General features: G+C 50.9%; 1 protein-coding gene across 1 annotated transcript in view; it reads left to right on the forward strand.

The window, feature by feature from the left end:
- LOC144823688 (protein mono-ADP-ribosyltransferase PARP14-like) overlaps nucleotides 1–21,803 on the forward strand; it is a 924,605-nt gene that overhangs the window by 561,989 nt on the left and 340,813 nt on the right. Inside the window, exon 13 of the mRNA XM_078682423.1 lies at nucleotides 15,111–15,287. Within this exon, the coding sequence (XP_078538549.1) occupies nucleotides 15,111–15,287 (177 nt within the window). The remainder of the gene's footprint in view (nucleotides 1–15,110; nucleotides 15,288–21,803) is intronic.

The raw sequence follows: 21,803 nt of genomic DNA on the forward strand, positions 1-21,803 counted from the left end.
ACAGTTCAACACTAATAATAACTACTAACAGCATGGCCATCCTTGGATTTCAGAGCAAGCTATCAGATCCCCATGGGGTCACACTCCAAGAACCTATGTCCCAAGTAGTCACAAGGCCCTAGAATCTTTTGACTGAAAGTATATGTTATCAGTTACTCCCACACTGTTCACAGCAGATCCCCTAGTTTCCTACAATGCTCTTAAAGCACCAATTTAATGTGTGCTGTCTTTAACAAAAAAATACTTTAGGGCCCCTTTATGCCTTGCTCATGAGCTGCATCTTTTCCTGTTGATTTGTGGCTCTCTGGACTCTTTTTAAAGTTTCACTGCCACTAATTGGAGGTGGTGTCTTGTGCTGACTTGTAATTTTTGTGGTGCTTCAGGTAGCTTTTCGAAATTTGTGGTTGCATTTCTGCTGCTCAAGGCTGTTTTTGTGAACCTGGTCATTTGGGGATATTTTTGGGAGAATTTCTATTTAAAGAGCGGTTCATTAGCATTCAGATGCTGAAACACTTATCAATAAAGAGAATCTTTCTTTGAACTGCTCTTGCAGAAATATTGTGCAAAGGATTCGATTTCATTTCTTTTTATTGTCATTTCATACAAATTTAGTTAAACTTTTATAACCCAGTCAATCTGTGAATGCATATGGTGTCAGTGCTAGCTACACCTATTCATATTTACCTTTTTAAAAAGGTGAAGGGTGCGCGTCCAAGATGGTGGATGGATGAGACGTGTCTCTCTGTGCCACCGCCACTTCACCACCATTTTGCAGCCCTCCGTTTTGCAGCCCTACAGGGAGGATCCCCCTGAGGCTCTGCGCCCAACAGAATGTGGTGGGTGTGCATCACAGGCAAAATGCCGGCTGATAGCCACTGATTCCACCTCTGACGTGAGAGCTGTGTGGAGGACGGAGGCTGCTGGCCTGGGCGGTGACGAAAATTCTGGCTAGACGAGTGGCCCTGCCCGACTGGTGGTGGATCTATGGGACAGTGCGGTGGGGAACAGAAGGAATCCAGCTGTAGACAGATGCCCCCTGAAATATGAGGAAAACATTAAGAAGGGAGCGTGGCCTACAATCCACACCCATGGACAACAGCGAGGTCCCTCCCCTACCTGTGGCGACATGGGGGGGACTGGAGCAGGCCGAGGCCGTCAAGATCGGCCTTAGGCGATGGCCACGGAAGCGAGGAGTAGACCCACACCAAGAGTCCCTGGTGTGGCGCCGCAGCTGTTGAGCCTGCCGTGTCCATGTGCAAAGAGGGGAGGAGAGCAGGACATGGACGGGGGGAGCAAATGGCTCTCCCACCGTTGCACCCCCCCTCCCCGAAGACCATTGTTGCGGTATGGAGATCGAGGTGAGGGGCCCCTCACTCGACCGCGTGCCGACCAGTGCATTCAACTGGGACATTAGCAGCGGCCAAAAGGGGACAAACTACACTGGTGGGGAGTACACAAGACCGGGGTGCTCCTCTGTTTTACATGCATGGCTGATACCTGGAGGCCTGATGACTGAGTCTGGTGATTGTTCCACTTCGCTGAGCCCTGCCCTGAGGTGAAGAAAAGAGACTGAATGCTCAGCGGGGGCCTTAGAGTAACTAGAGCAACCGCGCCAGCTGCCAGGAGAAGAGGGAAGATTCCCCTCAGCGATAGCCAGCACTGGCTAGCCCTGACCGCTTGAGACACTTAGTTCTGTACCAGCCCCAACCCCTCCCCCCTAACGCCTTAGCGGTCCGGGCCTTGGCCGGTCAAAGCGGGATACAGGAGAGACTTGGTCTGTGAAGCGGGGGAGAGAATGCCCAACCACCGATGAAGCTCGGGGTGAGGCAACGTGGTAGATCAGAAGGCAGCCATTGACCTCCGGCCTTCCGACTCACCCTCCCAAGCTGAGCAAGCGGCAGCCTCCAGATTTCCGGCCACACTAACGGTAGATCTTGTAAGTAGAGCCCCTGAAAAATGGGTGGGGACCCCTGCAGCAGTTACTCTGTTATAGCAGCCTGAGTCACTGAAATCTCTTTGGAAGATCTGGAACATAGGTGTTGGACTTTGGCCCTTAGGGCAGGTTCACCCCTAGACTTTTTGCTGGAAAAGGGTGACCTGGAGATGGTGATTTTGGGATTCTGCGCACTTTCACTGTGTCCCAGGGGAAAGTGCGTGCGCACTCTGAGTGCATGTGCTGAGCTAGGCCTGCCCGCCCATAGGAATGCATGGGGAATGTATGTGTCCCTGGTAGTTCCTGATGCGTGGGGTGTACAGGCTTGAGTCTGGTATGTGTGAACTCGTGAGAGTGAATGCTGCGCAACGGTGTATGCAGCATGTATGTGTCTAGTAGCGAAGCGCCATTTCTAGACATGGCTGTACGTGTGCTGTGAGGGTGCTGGCGTGTGATTGGCTGGAGCTGGCTGGCATGCCAGGCTCCAGGAAGTCTGGATGGGTCTGCCCGGTGGTGAGTGGGAGATTAGCATGAGTGATGTGTGGGAGGAGTGTACCTGTGTCCTGGATGGGCTGGGTTTTCCCCACACAATGCTGGCTCCGCCCCCCTGTGGTGTGTCTAATGACCCAAGCCCTGCCAGTGAATAGAGAGGGTGGTTGAGGTAAACAGAGTACTCAAGAACCAGCTGCGACTGGTTCCGCCCCCACTCTGCACCCTCAGACAAAGGAATGCACTGTATAAAAATGGGGCTGTGTCCCCACTGAAGTTGTTCTCTTCCAGGATCCTGAGGGGGCTGTTGCTGCTGCTGCTGGGCCAGAGGACCGCCACTTGGGGTGTCTCCCTGCCTGGAGACCCAGTGTGCTGGCTCTGGGCCCAGCCTTGACCCTGCCTGCCCTGAGGACCTTTTGCTGGACTTTGTGCTAGCGCTTGGGAGCGCTTCATTTCTCCCCTAGCGCTTAAGAGCGCTTTATTTGGCTTGTAGCGCTTGGGAGCGCTGTGCCTTCACCCCAGCGCTGAGAGCGCTTTATTTTGATTTGTAGCGCTTGGGAGCGCTGTGATTGCCCCCTGGCGCTTGGGAGCGCCTTATCGACCTTGTAGAGCGAGTGCCCACCTCGCTGGTTTGGAACATTCGAGCGGCTGCCCACACCGCCTTTACCCCGGGTGAAAAGCACCGCCGCAGCCCGGAGGAAGCAGCCCCGCCTTTCCCCGAGCCGAGGAGAAGCCACGGAGCAGCTGCTGACGTCACCCGGGAGCCGCGCTGCCATTGGCTGTGGCTGCGGGAGGCTCGCCGGGTGACCTGTGTTCTCATTGGCCGTCCAGAAGAAGGCGCTGCCTGCGGGGGCCGCCCGAGGCTCCCCGAGCTGGAGAGGAGCCCCGGACCTGCACCGGAAGCCGGTGAGTGCGCCAGGCACGGGAGGGGCGCCGGGACACACTGTCGGTGTCCGCCCCCCCCCGCCCCTCGGTAGCGCGACCTCGCGCTTTGTGTCTTGAGCCCCGAGAGGCTCAGGGCGCACCATTGCCTTGGGAGTCCCCGGGAGGGGGACTCCCGCTTACAGCGCCCCCAGTGTCCCAGAGCCCAGAGAGGCTCGAAAAGGCGGCATTTGTTGGTTGGAGCCTGCGAGGCTCAGGGGCATTTCTTTGGTCATGAGCCCTGAGAGGCTCGGGGGCAGAATGGAAGAAGGAGCCCAGAGAGGCCCCACCCTGGCCCATGCAAGTTAAGAGCCTAGAGAGGCTCTAGGGGGGCCACATTTATTTCTTAGGGCCCGGAGAGAGGCTCCAGGCGCCAAAGTGGTTGTGAAGGGCCCAGAGAGGCTCTTGAGCCCCCACTGTTGTTTTTGAGCCCTGGCAGGCTCAAACATTGTTGCACCAGTTGCCCAGCACTTTGTGGGCAACTGCTACGTTTAGGACCCTGACTTTGGACACAGGGCGTCCTAGCCCCAACAAGGCCAGAGGGCCTAGGGACAGTCACAGGTGGTGACTTACGTGAGTTTGGCGCAATTGTCCTTTCTATGCACCTCTGAATGTATTGTTTATGCGTCATGTGCCTTTTACACCTCTGAATGTATTGTGATGCATCATGTGTTTTCCCCCTTACACCTCTGAATGAATGTTATGCATTGCATCATGTGTTATGTGCTTACACCCCTACAGGTATTGTAATACATAGGTGGTTGTTTTCTCCCTAGTACAGGTGGTGCTAGTGAGGTCCTGGTTACCAGTGATTACTGGTTGTGTTTTATTGTGTGCTACAGTGATTTTACATGCAAAAGTATTATTTCTGAAAGTGCTGATTCCTGACAGTGGTCCAGGTGGCCCTGTCTTGTAAATACCCCCCTGTAAATTCTGCCCGTGCCTCTGGCACATTGTAAAGTGTGTGTTTTATCTAATGTGTTTTGGTGTAATACAAAGGCTATTTTTATATAACCTTGTGTGGAGTTTCCTTTGTGGTGGGCCTTTGGGTGTTGTTGCTGGAGTGCGTGCGCAAATACTTAACTTACATCGCCTCCAAGTTTAGCCTTGCTGCTCGCGCCACGTTACCTAGAGGGTGAGCAGGGGTTATCTTGGCGTGTAACTCCCTTGCCCTGACTTGGGAGTGGTGGTCTCTGACTGACTTTGGCGAAAGCCCTGGCCAGCCAGGGATCCCATTTCCAACATTGGCGGCAAGCGGTGGGATAAGGATTTGTGTTTGCCTTGTACCTTAGTAGCGGCTGGCTGCACCACAAAACTCTGCATTTTAGATGACCACATTTTAAGGGGATTGTTTTTTTGGAAGTTTCATATTTTCTTCTCCTGAAGGTATCATTGTGCAATTGTGTCCAGTGCATTTGTTCCCCTGCCCCGCGCCCAGAGTCTGGTACCTGTGTCACTTGTGGTCAGGTTGAGAAGTCAGGGGTGGTAGAAACTGCCTTACTAGTCCGAGGGGGGGGTTGTGTGTGGATGAATGGTGTGTGGCACTAGGCAAGTGAGTGTGAGTTCTCTGGGGTAGAGAGCTTGCTGAATACCTTGTGAATTGTGTACTCCTGTGTTAGCTCAGACCCCTAGGTTCCCTGTGTGATCTCTTCACTAGAACGTCCGCCAGAATGGTGCCTGCTTTTGATGTCTGTGATCTGTTTAGATACAGTATGGGAGAGTTGGTAAGGTTCTGTGAAGAGAGAGACATAGGGGTGGATGAGTTAGACACTCAGTCCGAACTTAGGAGCAGCCTGATCCTATGGCAAAAGTGTCAGTGGGACCTTGAGCGCAGTGAGGAAAGGGCCCGGGCTTCACACCAGGAGGGTGGTGGGTCTGTGGGGAGCCCTGAAGATTCAGAAGAGGAGGAAGAAAATGATAGCACAGGGACGCCAGCAGATAGTGAGGACCCCATAGATAGGGAGTCCCTTGCTGGGTCCAGCATAGGAGGCAGCGCCTCATCCCTTTCCCTGTCCCCAGAGGAGCTGGAAGATAGGAGGAGAGAAAGGGAGCACCAGCTGGCTTTAGAGAGGCTCAGGTTGGAGCATGCCCAGGCTATGGCACAGCTGGGCATTAGAAAGCAACAGCTGGAGACCGAGAGGGTCTTAGCGCAGGAAAGGATAGAGGAGGCTGAGAGGGCCGCCACCAGAGGCAAAGTAGCTCTGGAGGGTAGACTATCCCCTGCGCGCAGTGTTGAGTGTCTGGATCCCCCAGGGAGGGTTGGGTCCAGTGGTGGCAGCTATTTAAATCACAGTGTAGAAATTCCCAGTTCCCAGAGTATGGTTCCTGTTTCCCCAGAGGAGGAGAATAGGTTGAGGTTTAGGAACCTTAGGAAACCGTCTCACCAGTCTTGGGTAGACTTTGAGGATGACTGTTGTGGAGCACTGTGGGCTTGGGTAGAGGTTCACACTGACTCTGATTTTGAAGTCTTGTTTGATCTTATTGTCAAAGAGCAGGTGCTCAGTGGTTGTTCGCCAGAGTTGCGCCAACACCTGTTGCAAGTTGGATTTACTGATACAGAGTTACTGGCAAGGGAAGCCGACCGCTGGGAAAGGGCCAGAGGTTCTCTAGAGTCATTGGTGAGTGACTCCAAAAGTAGTGGTTCAGGGATCTTCCAGCCCAGCGTGGTGGAGGAGGCTCAGTGTAGCCCAGCTAGGTCCCAGGATAGCGAGGAGGGTGTAGGGGCTCACTGCCTGTTCTCAGTGGAGCAGGAGTGAGGGGGAGACCAAGGTTCCCCAGACGCCCGAAGCCCTGCCTCAGGACTTGGATGGTTTCTTGAGGGAACACCAGGTTGGGGACCTAGGCTGTCCTGTTAGTCCACTTGAGGAAGATCTCCTAGTGAGTAGAGGACCTGGAGCGTCTGTAACCAGAGCTCCTGTGGTTCTAGAGTCTGGCAGTACCGCTCCAGTAGGGAGGGTACAGGAGTCCAGAGTGAGGAGTGACTGGGGGAGTTCCCCAGTGGAAGGACCAGTGGGTCAGGGACTACCCAGTTGGGCTAGGTTCCCGTGTAGTGACCATGGTGACACCACTTCTGGTCTGGGGGATCGTCACGCACTGTCAGGTGGACAGAGGGCGGGAGATCTGCGCCAGACAGACAGTCACACAACAGATGTGACATTTGTTAGCCTCAGGGGGATGGAGTGTAAGTCCCCAGAAGTCCTGGAGTGCCAGGCAACTGTTCCACCGAAGGTTTTAGACCAGAGGTTGGAAGGCCAGGTTCAGGATCAGCCTGACCTGAAGGGTAGGACGACTGTAACCAGTGTCCTGACCGGTTCTTCTTCCAGAGGAACTTCTCCAGGTGGGAGAGGGCAGACCTCTGGAAGGGGGTGCAGAGGGTGGGAGAGCCCACCTCTGACCCCGGTGCAACCTGAGTGGATAAGTCCTGGGTTGGAATGGCGTTCTAGGGGTACCCCTCGTAGAGGGAGGAGGAACCCTAGAAGAAGAGGTAAGGGGAGGAGAGCCTTCCCTGAGACTCCTGGTCCGCCTGAGGTTGTAGGCCCTAGGCTGGAGTACCAGTGGCAGTCTAGTCCTGCCTTGCAGACAGGAAGAGTGGAGAATGGCTCCTATTTGCCAGGGGTTACTACCCCCCGCTCTGCGAATTGGCATGGACCAGTGGCACCTGGGTGGCCCAGGGCCTGGTCCTGGCCGCGGACAACTTGGGAGTACCAGTGGGGTAGCCCAGTTGGCCCAGACAGTGTGTTTAGAAGGAATCCCATGGGTTCACCGTGGCGTAGAACAGGAGGGTGTCCCTGCAGTTGCGGGCCTGCGTCCGTGTTCTATCGCCCCAAGCAGGGAAGTCCATCACGGTGGTGATTGGTCTCCCCTGCGTTTTGGCTGGAAGGGGGTTATGTTGGACTTTGGCCCTTAGGGCAGGTTCACCCCTAGACTTTTTGCTGGAAAAGGGTGACCTGGAGATGGTGATTTTGGGATTCTGCGCACTTTCACTGTGTCCCAGGGGAAAGTGCGTGCGCACTCTGAGTGCATGTGCTGAGCTAGGCCTGCCCGCCCATAGGAATGCATGGGGAATGTATGTGTCCCTGGTAGTTCCTGATGCGTGGGGTGTACAGGCTTGAGTCTGGTATGTGTGAACTCGTGAGAGTGAATGCTGCGCAACGGTGTATGCAGCATGTATGTGTCTAGTAGCGAAGCGCCATTTCTAGACATGGCTGTACGTGTGCTGTGAGGGTGCTGGCGTGTGATTGGCTGGAGCTGGCTGGCATGCCAGGCTCCAGGAAGTCTGGATGGGTCTGCCCGGTGGTGAGTGGGAGATTAGCATGAGTGATGTGTGGGAGGAGTGTACCTGTGTCCTGGATGGGCTGGGTTTTCCCCACACAATGCTGGCTCCGCCCCCCTGTGGTGTGTCTAATGACCCAAGCCCTGCCAGTGAATAGAGAGGGTGGTTGAGGTAAACAGAGTACTCAAGAACCAGCTGCGACTGGTTCCGCCCCCACTCTGCACCCTCAGACAAAGGAATGCACTGTATAAAAATGGGGCTGTGTCCCCACTGAAGTTGTTCTCTTCCAGGATCCTGAGGGGGCTGTTGCTGCTGCTGCTGGGCCAGAGGACCGCCACTTGGGGTGTCTCCCTGCCTGGAGACCCAGTGTGCTGGCTCTGGGCCCAGCCTTGCCCCTGCCTGCCCTGAGGACCTTTTGCTGGACTTTGTGCTAGCGCTTGGGAGCGCTTCATTTCTCCCCTAGCGCTTAAGAGCGCTTTATTTGGCTTGTAGCGCTTGGGAGCGCTGTGCCTTCACCCCAGCGCTGAGAGCGCTTTATTTTGATTTGTAGCGCTTGGGAGCGCTGTGATTGCCCCCTGGCGCTTGGGAGCGCCTTATCGACCTTGTAGAGCGAGTGCCCACCTCGCTGGTTTGGAACATTCGAGCGGCTGCCCACACCGCCTTTACCCCGGGTGAAAAGCACCGCCGCAGCCCGGAGGAAGCAGCCCCGCCTTTCCCCGAGCCGAGGAGAAGCCACGGAGCAGCTGCTGACGTCACCCGGGAGCCGCGCTGCCATTGGCTGTGGCTGCGGGAGGCTCGCCGGGTGACCTGTGTTCTCATTGGCCGTCCAGAAGAAGGCGCTGCCTGCGGGGGCCGCCCGAGGCTCCCCGAGCTGGAGAGGAGCCCCGGACCTGCACCGGAAGCCGGTGAGTGCGCCAGGCACGGGAGGGGCGCCGGGACACACTGTCGGTGTCCGCCCCCCCCCGCCCCTCGGTAGCGCGACCTCGCGCTTTGTGTCTTGAGCCCCGAGAGGCTCAGGGCGCACCATTGCCTTGGGAGTCCCCGGGAGGGGGACTCCCGCTTACAGCGCCCCCAGTGTCCCAGAGCCCAGAGAGGCTCGAAAAGGCGGCATTTGTTGGTTGGAGCCTGCGAGGCTCAGGGGCATTTCTTTGGTCATGAGCCCTGAGAGGCTCGGGGGCAGAATGGAAGAAGGAGCCCAGAGAGGCCCCACCCTGGCCCATGCAAGTTAAGAGCCTAGAGAGGCTCTAGGGGGGCCACATTTATTTCTTAGGGCCCGGAGAGAGGCTCCAGGCGCCAAAGTGGTTGTGAAGGGCCCAGAGAGGCTCTTGAGCCCCCACTGTTGTTTTTGAGCCCTGGCAGGCTCAAACATTGTTGCACCAGTTGCCCAGCACTTTGTGGGCAACTGCTACGTTTAGGACCCTGACTTTGGACACAGGGCGTCCTAGCCCCAACAAGGCCAGAGGGCCTAGGGACAGTCACAGGTGGTGACTTACGTGAGTTTGGCGCAATTGTCCTTTCTATGCACCTCTGAATGTATTGTTTATGCGTCATGTGCCTTTTACACCTCTGAATGTATTGTGATGCATCATGTGTTTTCCCCCTTACACCTCTGAATGAATGTTATGCATTGCATCATGTGTTATGTGCTTACACCCCTACAGGTATTGTAATACATAGGTGGTTGTTTTCTCCCTAGTACAGGTGGTGCTAGTGAGGTCCTGGTTACCAGTGATTACTGGTTGTGTTTTATTGTGTGCTACAGTGATTTTACATGCAAAAGTATTATTTCTGAAAGTGCTGATTCCTGACAGTGGTCCAGGTGGCCCTGTCTTGTAAATACCCCCCTGTAAATTCTGCCCGTGCCTCTGGCACATTGTAAAGTGTGTGTTTTATCTAATGTGTTTTGGTGTAATACAAAGGCTATTTTTATATAACCTTGTGTGGAGTTTCCTTTGTGGTGGGCCTTTGGGTGTTGTTGCTGGGGTGCGTGCGCAAATACTTAACTTACATCGCCTCCAAGTTTAGCCTTGCTGCTCGCGCCACGTTACCTAGAGGGTGAGCAGGGGTTATCTTGGCGTGTAACTCCCTTGCCCTGACTTGGGAGTGGTGGTCTCTGACTGACTTTGGCGAAAGCCCTGGCCAGCCAGGGATCCCATTTCCAACAATAGGGCACTGATATAGCCCATTTCTCAGCTCCTGTGTAGCAGGCGTCTCCAGCTGGATCATTGGGACGAGTAGCCCTGCACCATCTGCTAAACAAGCCCTCTGGACTGTGCGCTTTGGCAGGCCCCGCCATCTCTGTGAACCGGGCTATAAAGGTCCGCTCACTTAAGGACATGTTTGTGAAGTAGGGGGAGTAGGGCGGACCTCGACGATGGTGAAGGCCAAATTAACAAGTCCTTCTTGGAACCACTCTTTGCATCCCTTAGGAGACCTTCAAACCATGACGTTCGAGCTTGCAGTGCATCTTCGTGAGGTTCGCCATGACCTGGAGGAGGTGGGAGACAGAGTGGCGACTATGGAGGACCATGAAACGAACAGAGAGGAGGAGATAGAGTGGTTGAAGCAAGAGGTCCTGCGGCTCAAGGAAAATCATGTGGACCTGCCAGCACACAATGAGGGCTTGAAAAACAGTTCCTATAGAAATAACATACGCATTTGGGGAGTGGCGATGCATGCGGAGGGAACGATCCTCCTAAAGTACGTTGTGGACCTCTTCCAACACATCTTAGGTAGCCCAGGAGAGACGAAACCACAGTTTGACAGCGTCCACAGGGTGCTACCCCCCAGGCCAGAAAAGAGCCCGCCTGCTGACATCTCGGTATGTGTACATGACTTTTAAATAAAATAGGACATTCTAGAGAAAGCCCGAGAACCGCACCCACTCCAGTTCCAGGACCTCCCCCCAGTTCTTTACCAGGACCTCTCCCGTATCACCCTGCAAAAGCGTAGAGAATTTTGCCCGGTCACTGAACATTTGAGAAAAGCAGGCATAACATATTTGTGAGGGCACCCCTTCCAGATCATCTTTCGCCGCAAAGGAACGCTGCATTAATTGAGATCCCTCCGAGAAGCCTGCGCCTTGCTTCATATCGAAGATCACAATGAGCTGAAGCGGCAGACCCTTTCCCCTGATCGCAGACGACAGAAGAGGTCAGGTTGGAGACTGGTCAAGGGAGCCCTCATCAGAACAAAGCTGAATCTAGACACCATGAGCAAAGAGTGGCAATCAGTACTCCTGGCCCTCTCAGGAGAATCCACCTTCTCGGAAGTGACTTTAAGAGAATGAGGATCACCTGGAACTGCTTTCAGTCAGAAGGGTTGTTAGAGGACAAAGCGGCGGCATCGGAGAGGCCAAGACACTGCAGGACTGCCTTCCCTGATGCCCTACTCCATCTGCGACTACTCTTCTTCAGGGATACTCCCTGGTGTTAATGGATACTGTGACTGGAAGACTCCACCTTACTTATACTTCATTGACGAACTCCTGTCAACTCATGTTCTACACATCGTTACCATTTTGATTTTTCTTGGGGTCTTTTCTGTCTTCTTTTCTTCCCACTCCTTGACACCGCCACGATTACCTAGGCCTTTGTAACTACGTCCTAATAGAACCCCCTTGTTATGTGCCTGCCGACCTGTCGGTGGGGACCCCTATGGGGAGGACTTGATAGCACTGCACAGGCCCCTATGTCATGACCCAGGAACTGTGCATTGTTTGTCTTAATGTTCGGGCCTAAATAGCCCAGTAAATTGCACTGCTGTGCTGTTCCTCCTGGAGCAGTCCGGAGATGATATGCCTTCTACAGGAGACAAACTTACTTGCCACGGATACTCCCCGTAGGCAATTGCGCAGGTTCCCCCTACTGGCCCTCTTAAGAAGAACGGGGTAGCTCTTCTCCTCGCTCAGAAATTCCATGGTAAGCTAATATCCACGATCATGGGAGTAAAAGGGAGGGCACTAGGGATTAGACTACAATGGAGCACTGTCACTTTCACCCTGGCTAACATATAGGCACTCAACAACAGACAGTAACCCTTTATCCTGAATGCGCTTGTGCGGTCCTTCCTTCCCCTGACTTGGCCATTTTGATAGGAAGAAACCTAACCCTACTGATGGACCCCAAACTGGACCGCTCTAGCCACTGCTCCTCTCAAACTGGGGCTTTTTCAGCTGCCGGCCTTCGGTGGCTGGCAGGCGGCGTGCCCTGTGACATTTGAAGACATCTCCACCCTACCTCAAGAGATTACAGCTTTCACTACGCAGCCCACAAATCATACGCTTGTATTGACCACTTTCTCATGTTCCCGGCCCTCGTAGCCTGTGTCAGAGATGCGACCATAGAACCACGATCTCTATCGGATCATGCCCCTATTGCATTAATACTAAGTCTGAACACGGCTCAGTCTGTCGCTTCCAATGGCCACTCTGGTAAGCTAGGCATCAGTCTACACCTATGGTGGTGGCGTTACGCACTTCTATTCCTCCGCAATAACGAACTTAAAGGGGCTCACATCCCATCAGTATGGTAAGCGCTCAAACTCGTCCTTCGAGGTGAACTGATCGCTATCACAGCAGCTGAGAATCAGCTGCATCGGGAAGAGCACCAACAGCTTGAACAGGCAAACTCTGAATTTGAGTCGATTCACAAGCGCCCCAAAGTTATGGCGGGAACTTGAGAAGCAGAGACTTCTGCGAAAATGTCCCGAACTTGACTGGGCAGAGTATGCCGTTTTGCACCTCAACCTCAAATTCAAATTGTTGATTGATGTGGCTACATGCTGACACACAGACTGCGTTGCAAAGCTCACTCCAGCTCCAGCTCTGTGTCGTCTGCACCCTTAATGGGGAGGAGGTCCACACATATCCTGAAATAGCTGAAGCTTTTAAGGACTTCTATAGGGTCGTATACGCCGGTCTGGATGGCCTGGGTGGGGACATCAACACCTATCTTCAGGAGGTCCCCTTGGCATGTATCCCACCAGACCTCACGTCTCAACTAGATCCGCAATTCGGGTAGAGGAGGTAGTCTCAGTTATTGCTTGCCTCAAACCCTCCAAGGCACCAGGGCCAGATGGCTATATCCCCTTCTGTCAAGAGCTTGCTCCCTTACTGACTCGGCTATTTAACCCTTCTTTAAATCCAGCTCCCTGACTGACTCCTACAGCCCATTTCCCTGTTCAATACTGATGCCAAACTCTCTGCAGGCATTCTCGCTGAGTGACTAAACCCCTTATAGGTAGCCCCTTCTTTGGTCCTGAGAAAGACCCAGCAGAAAGGGCTGAACAACCTTGTCTATAAGGGGTGGAAACTTCGACTTTTTCTTGCTTATGCGAACTGTACTATCTGAATCTGAGCCCAGTTATGGATAATCTGGTCACTGAATCATGATTCCACACTGTGTTGGCCTCATTATCAAGTTTCATGTAATTTGTTAGACAGGTCACGTCTTTATAACATTGTAAATATTGTATAGCCTGTATATACCCTATGTTCATTTTTTAACTACTCCTTCACGAGCACATCCTTGAGCCCTTTGTCACCTTATCACCATGGAGCAACCTCTGCAATGTTGTGTATATGAAAAAAGTCTGAATGATACATGTTCATATAAACCTTGCATCGATAATCAAGTTCAACCTGGTCTTTTAGAGTAATTTTGTTTGGGGATTTTTCAAATTTGGGTGTCTTGCACCTTCATGATTGTTGTCAGTTGGATTTCTGTTATATGTAACATTTGGAGAGGGACGTGGTTTACTCGCAAACATAGAGCTTGGAGTTATATACCTTTCTGGTGACGGCCATGACCATGAAAATATGGGCGCAGTTGCTCTCAAACATGGTCTCACAAGGTTCCCCTCGCTAATGTTCGCCGATCATTGGCAACCCTGACTTCCCCCCGGGGATGAATTCTGAGGTCTTCCCCCACTGGCATGAGCAAGGCTGCAAGCACGTGGGCTCGCTATTCGACCCAAGGGTGGGTTATTACGTTTGACGGGCTGCAACAGGATTACTCATTACAGGTGACAGACTTGTTCCACTACACGCAGTTGAGGCACTGGGTGACTTCTCCAGGCTATGAGCCTTGGTCCTCTCATCCACTCACCTGTTTTGAAAAATGGCTGGTATGTAAAGATGGAGGCAAACGTCTTATTTCCGAACTCTATGCTCTCCTCTCTGACGGGGTTCTGCTCCCAAAACCAAGGGCCAACTACGCTGGGAAGCTGAACTGGGGTGACCTCTCTTCACCAGGGAATGGCAGGACATTTACTATAGGATATATCACACAACGCATGATATGTCTGGCACTGAAGCAGCTTATAAATTTGCCTTCTACTGGTACTTAACACCCACACGCATTCACAGCTGGACTAAGGTGCGCACTGAAAAATGTGGGCTGTGCTCTAGGCAAATGGGCTCCCTCATTCACCTCCTGTGGCACTGCCCCAAGCTTGCCAGATATTGGGATCAGGTCCTGACTGACATCGACTTAGCATTCAACACAATTATACCCTGCTTCTCTGCACACACAATTTTAGGGCTATCCAATCCCTTGACCTTTAGTCTGCGGTCGATTAGAGGCAGACAAATGGCGCTAGCACTGAATGCTGCCCGGTAAGTACTCATCTCGCGTTGGGGCACAGAGGAGATACCAGAGTATGTATCATGGCTTCAGAGACTGAGTTTCGCTGGCAATGGAGCGTATGCCACTGATGGCGAACAGGGCGGCCACATACCCAGAACTTTGGTCTCTGTTCATTAGGATAATGTCAGCAGAGTTTCGGGAAGTGACCTGCAAATATTACAAGACAACAAGGGGAGCACACTGACGGACGCTTGAGAAGGAGACCAGACCATGGTTCTCACTTAATCCATTTCAGAGGAAGTTGTAGAGAAGGGTCCTTTGGTGCGGAGGAGTTGGTGGGGGGAAAGGGGTGGCTCAATGGGGTCTATGACTGTACTGTTGACCTAAGGCACTAAAAGACTCTGCTGTCACAGAATTTTGCATGCAGGCACCTGATCTTTAGCTTCATTTTAACTCTCTTAACTCTCTTTGTAACGTGGCTCACGCTTTTTTTCACAGAATGTTTTTCACTCTACACAGTGTTATTCATCTTTATCTTCATTTTCTGATATTTTTCTCCCAGGACAATTTTTTAAATAGAAATGTTTACCCCTTAACATTGTTTAAGATTCTCCATAAGTCTCCATTTGGTCAGGGTGTTGGGCGGTGGTAGTGTTTCACATTTGTTTTCTCCATTTGTGCTTTGCTTTGGCTTCTTTTTAATGGAAAGGAGGTTTACTTAGTGGCTAGCCTTTTGACAGGTAACGCTGTGCATCTTTTTTTCAGATGCCTTCAAGAATGTTCAAAGTGTACTAAATTTGGTTGTTTCTCAGATAGTTAAGACGTATTCAGTTATTACCTTTTGAATCTACATGCATTTATCTACTTTTGTTAGTTATTTATATACCTTTATACTCCTTTCCACCAGCTGCTCTCCCAAACAATGGGTATATAACTACTACGAATGGAAGCCTGGCGTGCAAAAATATAGTTCATGTCGTTGGACAGACTGACCTACAACAGATCAAAACAATAGTGAATAATGTACTCCAGGAGTGCGAGCAGCGGCAACTGACTTCTGTGGCCTTTCCTGCGCTTGGAACAGGTTTGTGATTTTTATCACAACATATATATGTAAATGTGCATTTATATGACTGAGTCCGACATCATTGATCCTATTAATTTATTTTTCTGTAGACTACCTAAAATCGATACTGTATATTTATTTGCTAAAATGAATGCAATTAATGTAGTGGTACGTTACATTGCAAAATGCCCATTCTCAGGGAGTGACAAAAACGATTACATTATTAATATGTATGTATTTATTTTTGTTCTCATTTGCCATCAGACACAATGAGCAGCAGCAATAGGTGTCCAATTCCGGTCTGCCATAATCGCTGCCAAATTTAAAGGAGTAAGAATGGGGGAGAAAACGCCCAAACACCACCTCATGTCCGCTAATTATGCTTAATCACAGGACCAGTGTAAATCGGAATTGTACTCTCTCCATATAGTTTAAGCTGTCTCAAGCCCGTCCATTTTCCCGCTTCTCTGACAATACAGCTCCAATTTACAAACTCTATCCACCACTTTATCCCAGCTGCTAAAAGCAGGCAGGGGGGCCTCAATCAATTACCACAGATCTCCCACCTTGCCAGCAAGATCCAGTAGAACCCCAAAGATCACTATGCACACGCCATCCCAAAAGATGCACAGCCTGGGACAAGACACAACCGTATGGATATCATCAATCTTTTCCACTCCACGCCAGTTGCAGCATGGGGCAGTGCCTTCAGCAAATTTTGCATGTTTCTTTAAAGTCCGATATATTCAATGTTGTGTAAAAAAAAGTGGTACTTCGAGATGGGCACTTTCAGGGTATCAGAAGTAAGGAAGTGGTTAGCGGAGATGCAACTTGCAGACTTGTCTAGTGTTGAACAACAAGACATTTTGGAAGAGAACACGAAGGAGGAATTTATCTCAAATTGATAGATTACTGAATGGGAAATCTGCAGTCCCGGATGCTGTTCTGAGTGAATTTTAAGTCATGAAAAAATAGTAGTCCCGATATGGAGGGATCTATTTAATGCTCTATTAGTGTGTGGCTCAGAAATTCCTCCATCCTGGAATGATGCTTTGATAGCTTTACTTTTGAAACCAAACCCCCAAGAAAGTTTTTGCTGGTAGCTTGGTTAGGAGACTCTCTTCGATCACTGGTAATGTAGTACATCCAGACCAGAGGGATTTTGTGCCAGGTGGGCAGCTGCATGATTTGACACATCAAATGATATCAACAATTGATTTGGCAATGGCAAATTCAGGCCCATTGGCTATTGGTACTATAGACGCAGTCAAGGAATTCGATAGGGTGTGCTGTGCATACTTGTGGAAGGTTCTAGAGATCTTTGGATCCCCTCAGGGTGTATAGCTGTAGTCAAGGCTCTTTACATGGCACTGCTAGCTCTGATTCTGGTTAATGGGAGCTTGACAAGTAAAGTTAACATCTCGAGGGGGGCACGTCAGTGTTGCCCGCTATCCCTGTTACTTTTCGATCTATACATAGAGCATTTGGCACAGGCCTTTAGGGCGGACATGGAGATGGTGCCGTTTGCATCTCAGAGCCCCATGCTTAAGTTGGGTCTTTATGCAGATTATATTATTTTGTATATAAGGGACCCATGGAGAACAGTGAGACTCATGGAGATTAGAACTGAAGCACTTAGTCTCTTTTCTTGGTATTCTGTAAATAAGGAGAAGACCAAGGTGATGGTGTAGAATCTAGCAAGCACAGGGGGGCGCTATGAAAAAAGAATCGGGTATCTGGGCATCACAGTCTTGTACAAGTTAGAAGATGTTCCGGCTTATAACCTTAGGAGGCTGAGAAAGGAAATCGAGGCATTAATACCTAGTTGATCCCACCTCCCTTTGACCCTTTACTGCAGCGCAAACTTAGTTAAGAATGCAATCCTCCCTAAATTATTCTATCTGTTTGAGAACATTCCACTTCAGTCTGGTTTAGATAAGATTCAAGGGAAGTTAGGGAACTTTATTTGGGTCTAAAAAAATCCTAGACTCAGTTGTAAGAAAGAAGAAAGCTGGATAGGGCTGGTGTTGCCTACCAAATGCCGGGTCGGACTAGCCGCTCGCGAACCAGTCGTGGATCACAATGAGCCTTGTGTCCAGATGATAGAGCTGGAGATTAGTCACCCCCATGCCCCCGTCAAAGGGGGGAATGCAACAGTGTGCAAGGGACATTTGCGGCCTCCCTCCTCCCCATAAAAACCGGGTGAAAATGCCATCTAATTCCCGGAACCAGCTACCCGGGAGGTGAATGGTGATATTTTGTAGGATGTATAGGAATCGGGGGCGGATCATCATTTTAAAGAGAGCACTCCAGCCCAGGGGGTTGAGGTTGAGGGTTTGCCATTTCTTGAGGTCTCCCTTCACTCTAGTGACCAAGGGGGCAACATTCAGGGCCCATTCAAGCTCCGGTAAGAGGGTGACCCATACACCTAGGATTGTCTGCGGAGGGGAATATTCGTTTGCCAATCAAAGTACGCCTGGGAGGAATGCAAAGGAACTAGGGTGGATTTTGCCGGGTTGAGTCGAAGGCCAGAGACCTGTTCAAAGGCGGAAAGGGCCTCCAGGCATCTGGGACCGGAGCTTTCTGGGTCTGCCAGAAAAAGCAGGACGTTGTCCGCATATAAGGCTATCTTGTCAATGTGATTCCAATCCCAGGTCCATCCACGGATGAAGGGGTCTTGGCGGATGAGCGCCGCCAGAGGTTCCATCGCCAACGCGAATAGAAACGGTGAGAGGGGGCAGCCCCGGCGGGTGCCCCTCCGGATGGGGAACAGCTCAGATAGCTCAACGTTAATGAGGACATGAGCTCTAGGGTTACAGTAAAGGACCCTGATAAGGCGTCGGAAAGGAGGGCCAAAACCCATTCTCTCCAGCACATCCTCGAGGTAGGTACAGTCCACCGTATCTAATGCTTTTTCAAAATCAATGAAAAGCAGCACCAGGTATGGGGTCAAGTGATGACGGTGGGCCAGAGGCAGGTGAAGACGGTGTATACAATGCCGGGTACCCCTGGCGGGCATGAACCCGCACTGGTTGGGATGGACCAAGTCCTGCTGGAATGGACGGAGCCGTTGGGCTATCGCAGTGGCAAAAATCTTTACCTCTGTATTAATCGGAGAGATCGAGCGGTAGTCCGCGCAATCAAGGGAGGGCGGCTGCGTCTTTGGGAGGACCACAATAGTGGCCACATCAGTTTTGGGTGGGAATGACCCTTCTTTCACTACGTATTTAAACAGCTCCGTGAAACGGGGAACCAATTAGTCATGGTAGGTCGCGTAATACTCCTGTGGGTAGCCATCAGGCCCGTGCGTTTTGCCAGAATGCAACAGTGAAATTGCCCCTTGTATCTCCTCCAGGGTAAAGGGGTGGTCCAGAGTCTCGGAGACCGTTTGGGGAAGGCAGGGCAGCCGGGTACCGGTCTCGGCCAACAAGTCTGCCAGGGAAGTACAAGGAGGGGGGGGGCAGCATAGAGCAGTGTTTCCCAAACTGTGGTCCGCGGACCCCCAGGGGTCCGTGACACATTCCCAGGGGGTCCGCAGACAGCAGTTGTAACTGCTCTGCAAAGTTCCTTGTATAATTAGCAGTTTTCCAGGCAACAAAAAAAGTGTCAGGATAACACCAGTGATTAATGAACCTGCTGGAGAGAGATTAGAGTTTTGTCCAGTGGCAGCTTTGAGTTATCTAAAGTAGCCCAGAGGGTTAATATGCCTACTGCAAAAAACGTGTACAATGCAGCTCAAAAAACAGTATTTTATGTGCGTAGCTTACTGCTTTTCTCACCCAGATTCTTTTGTATCTGCGCAGTTCATATGTTACAATCGGAATCTAGCACCGTGACCTATAAACTGTAATCAAAGAGCTGCTTGCAAACTGCATGGTACAAGTTAGTAACTTATGTTTTTTCCCACTCTTTCATTATCCTGATGCTGCTAAAAAGGTTTATTTGAGTAGAAATACATTTTTATTATTAAAGTCAATGCTAACCACTTTTTGTTCTGAATCCTGGGTTTGTGGTTCTCCAGAACAAGCACACTTTAAAAACGCCTACCAGTATGTATATGTGAATCCTACACCCTGTAGCCTCCTTTGCCTTATGTAACATTTTATATACACTGATTTACACATATGATTCATTGTCTCTATATGTGTGTGATGTAAAGTGCTCTGACATCCTACACTGGTATGAGAGGTGCTATAAAACAAATAAAATACATGTGACAGAGGGGCTCTTGAGAGATGAGAGGCACTCTAGGAGAGTGATAGTGAAAGAATGTAAATGTAAATGTATTGCGATTTATATAGCGCACGTATCACCCGAAGGCATCAAGGCGCTGGCCTTGGGAACCCGTCCTGGTATTCCCCTGTGAAAGCCCCACAAGGTGAAAGCCAGGCATCCCGCCGCGAGGGGCCGTAGTGGAGATTAAGCAAGCTATTGCCCAGAGTCGCAGAGTGTGAACCCGTGAGTCGAGTAGGCACCGGAACGAGAATTATCGAGTCCGTGGAATTTTTGAGCCCAAGACCCGCCGAGGCGGGGAATTGAACCCTGGTCCAGGACCGATCTCAACTTCCGGGTCTGCCGCCTCTAACCCCTGAGCCACACTTCTCCAGGAATCATTGAAGAACCCCAATAAAGATTGTCGTATCCTGGTGCATAGTAAGGTCATCATTTACTATTCTTTACAAGCTAATACAATTCAATGGGAAACATCCTTTACAACGAAACTTTTACAACGCAGTGCTTTAACAACGCAGGTTTTACAACGAAAACCATTACAACGCATTGCGCTGGGGGGCGCTCTAGGATAGGGAATAGATTTAATTTACTATCCAACACCTTCCCTAGTGTCCACGGGGACTGGAGTTGGAATAGTAAATTAAACCATTCACTATCCAGCACCCCAAAGCGCTATGCGTTGTAAAGGTTTGCGTTGTAATACTTGCGTTGTAACAGCATGCGTTGTAACGTCATACATCCCAATTCAATATATAATGATAAACGTGTTATAGAATGCACCCTTGTTCCCTAAATTTTCTTGGGGGGAGAGATCCCCTTTATAGTGGTCAGGCTCACTCACTGCACTTGCTGTGCACCCTATGGGTACTGGTCAGAAAACATCTGCCAGGGCTGCTTTGGGTTTCCAGTCCGCCCCTGGCAGAAGCAGGAGCCTCCTACTGCAAAATAAAACCAACCATTTAAAAGTCAGTCAGGGAGATGCAGCACCAATCTTCGATTTTTGCAATTCTTTCAATATAAAATACTAAAATCCTCAGTAATTCGAGTATTTGTTTAGTGTGCACATGTGTGTTTATTTTTTTCAAATTACTGTTCTAATTAAATTTAAATCATACAAATTGCTTAGGGGTCCCTGGCTTCCAGTGGTGACTCAATGGGGGTCCTCAGTAGTCAAAGGTTTGGGAACCACTGGCATAGAGGGTTGCATAGTAGCCAGCGAAAGTCTGCGCAATGGCAGTGGACGTCACATGGTGGATCCCACTTTCCGTCCGAATCTCTGGAATAATGCTTTTGACTTTGGGATAGGACACTAGGTTGTGCAGTAACTTGCCATTTTTATCGCCCCAGCCATAGATACGGGCCACTGAAGAGCGCCAAAGCATTTTAGCGGACTCCAGTGAGATCCGACGAATCTCTTCGCGAACCAGTGTAAGCTGCCGTGAGGTGTCAACGTTGTCATCGGACAATTAGGCTCCCTCCAACTGAGCTGCCCGGGCCTCCAATTGCAGGAACTGGGCTGACTGCTCCACACGTTTTGCGTGGACCAGGCCTCTGGCCACACCCCGAACCACGGTCTTGCGGGCCTCCCACAACGTCCCCGGTGAGGGAACCGATCCCGTATTGGTCGAGAAATAGTGCCGCAGCTCCTGCCCGAGTGATTCCACAAGCGCGGAGTCCTGCAGGAACAAGGCCTTCAACCGCCAAACCGCACGTGGGCCAACAGGGGAGGTCCCGATACGAAGGGAGACGGGGGGGTGATCCGTGATCCCTCTGGGCAATATAGCAGCCACTGACATCAATTGACAATCCATCGCGGGCATCAGGAGCAGGTCTATATGGGAATGGGTGTGATGGGCCGCCGAAGTGTGGGTGTATCGTTTTTTCCAAGGGTTCCACACCCTCCAGACGTCACAGAGGCCCAAGGCGGAGGACCAACCAGACAGGTGGTGGGCATAACATATCTTAGGGGCATTAGTGACCTGCAAGCCCTCACACTACAAGAACTCTTCATTCATGTTTGTAAAGCCAGGGTGGTGCTCAGGACTAGCCCAAAAATCCTTCCCAGAGTAGTTACACCTTTTCACCTCAATCAAACCATAGAGCTCCTGATCTTTTTCTCTCAGTCAGACTCAGTAGCACACACCCTAGATGTTAAACAGGATGTCATGTATTACACTGACAGAACAAAGCCCTTTCACAAAGCTGACAAGCTGTTCATAGCCTTTGCTAAACCCTACATTTCTCAGCCATCTCAAAAGCTGACATCATCAGATGGATTGTGAATTGCATCCAAATTTGCCA

Source organism: Lissotriton helveticus, chromosome 3_1 (genome assembly GCF_964261635.1).
Source record: "Lissotriton helveticus chromosome 3_1, aLisHel1.1, whole genome shotgun sequence".
Lineage (NCBI taxonomy): Eukaryota > Metazoa > Chordata > Amphibia > Caudata > Salamandridae > Lissotriton > Lissotriton helveticus.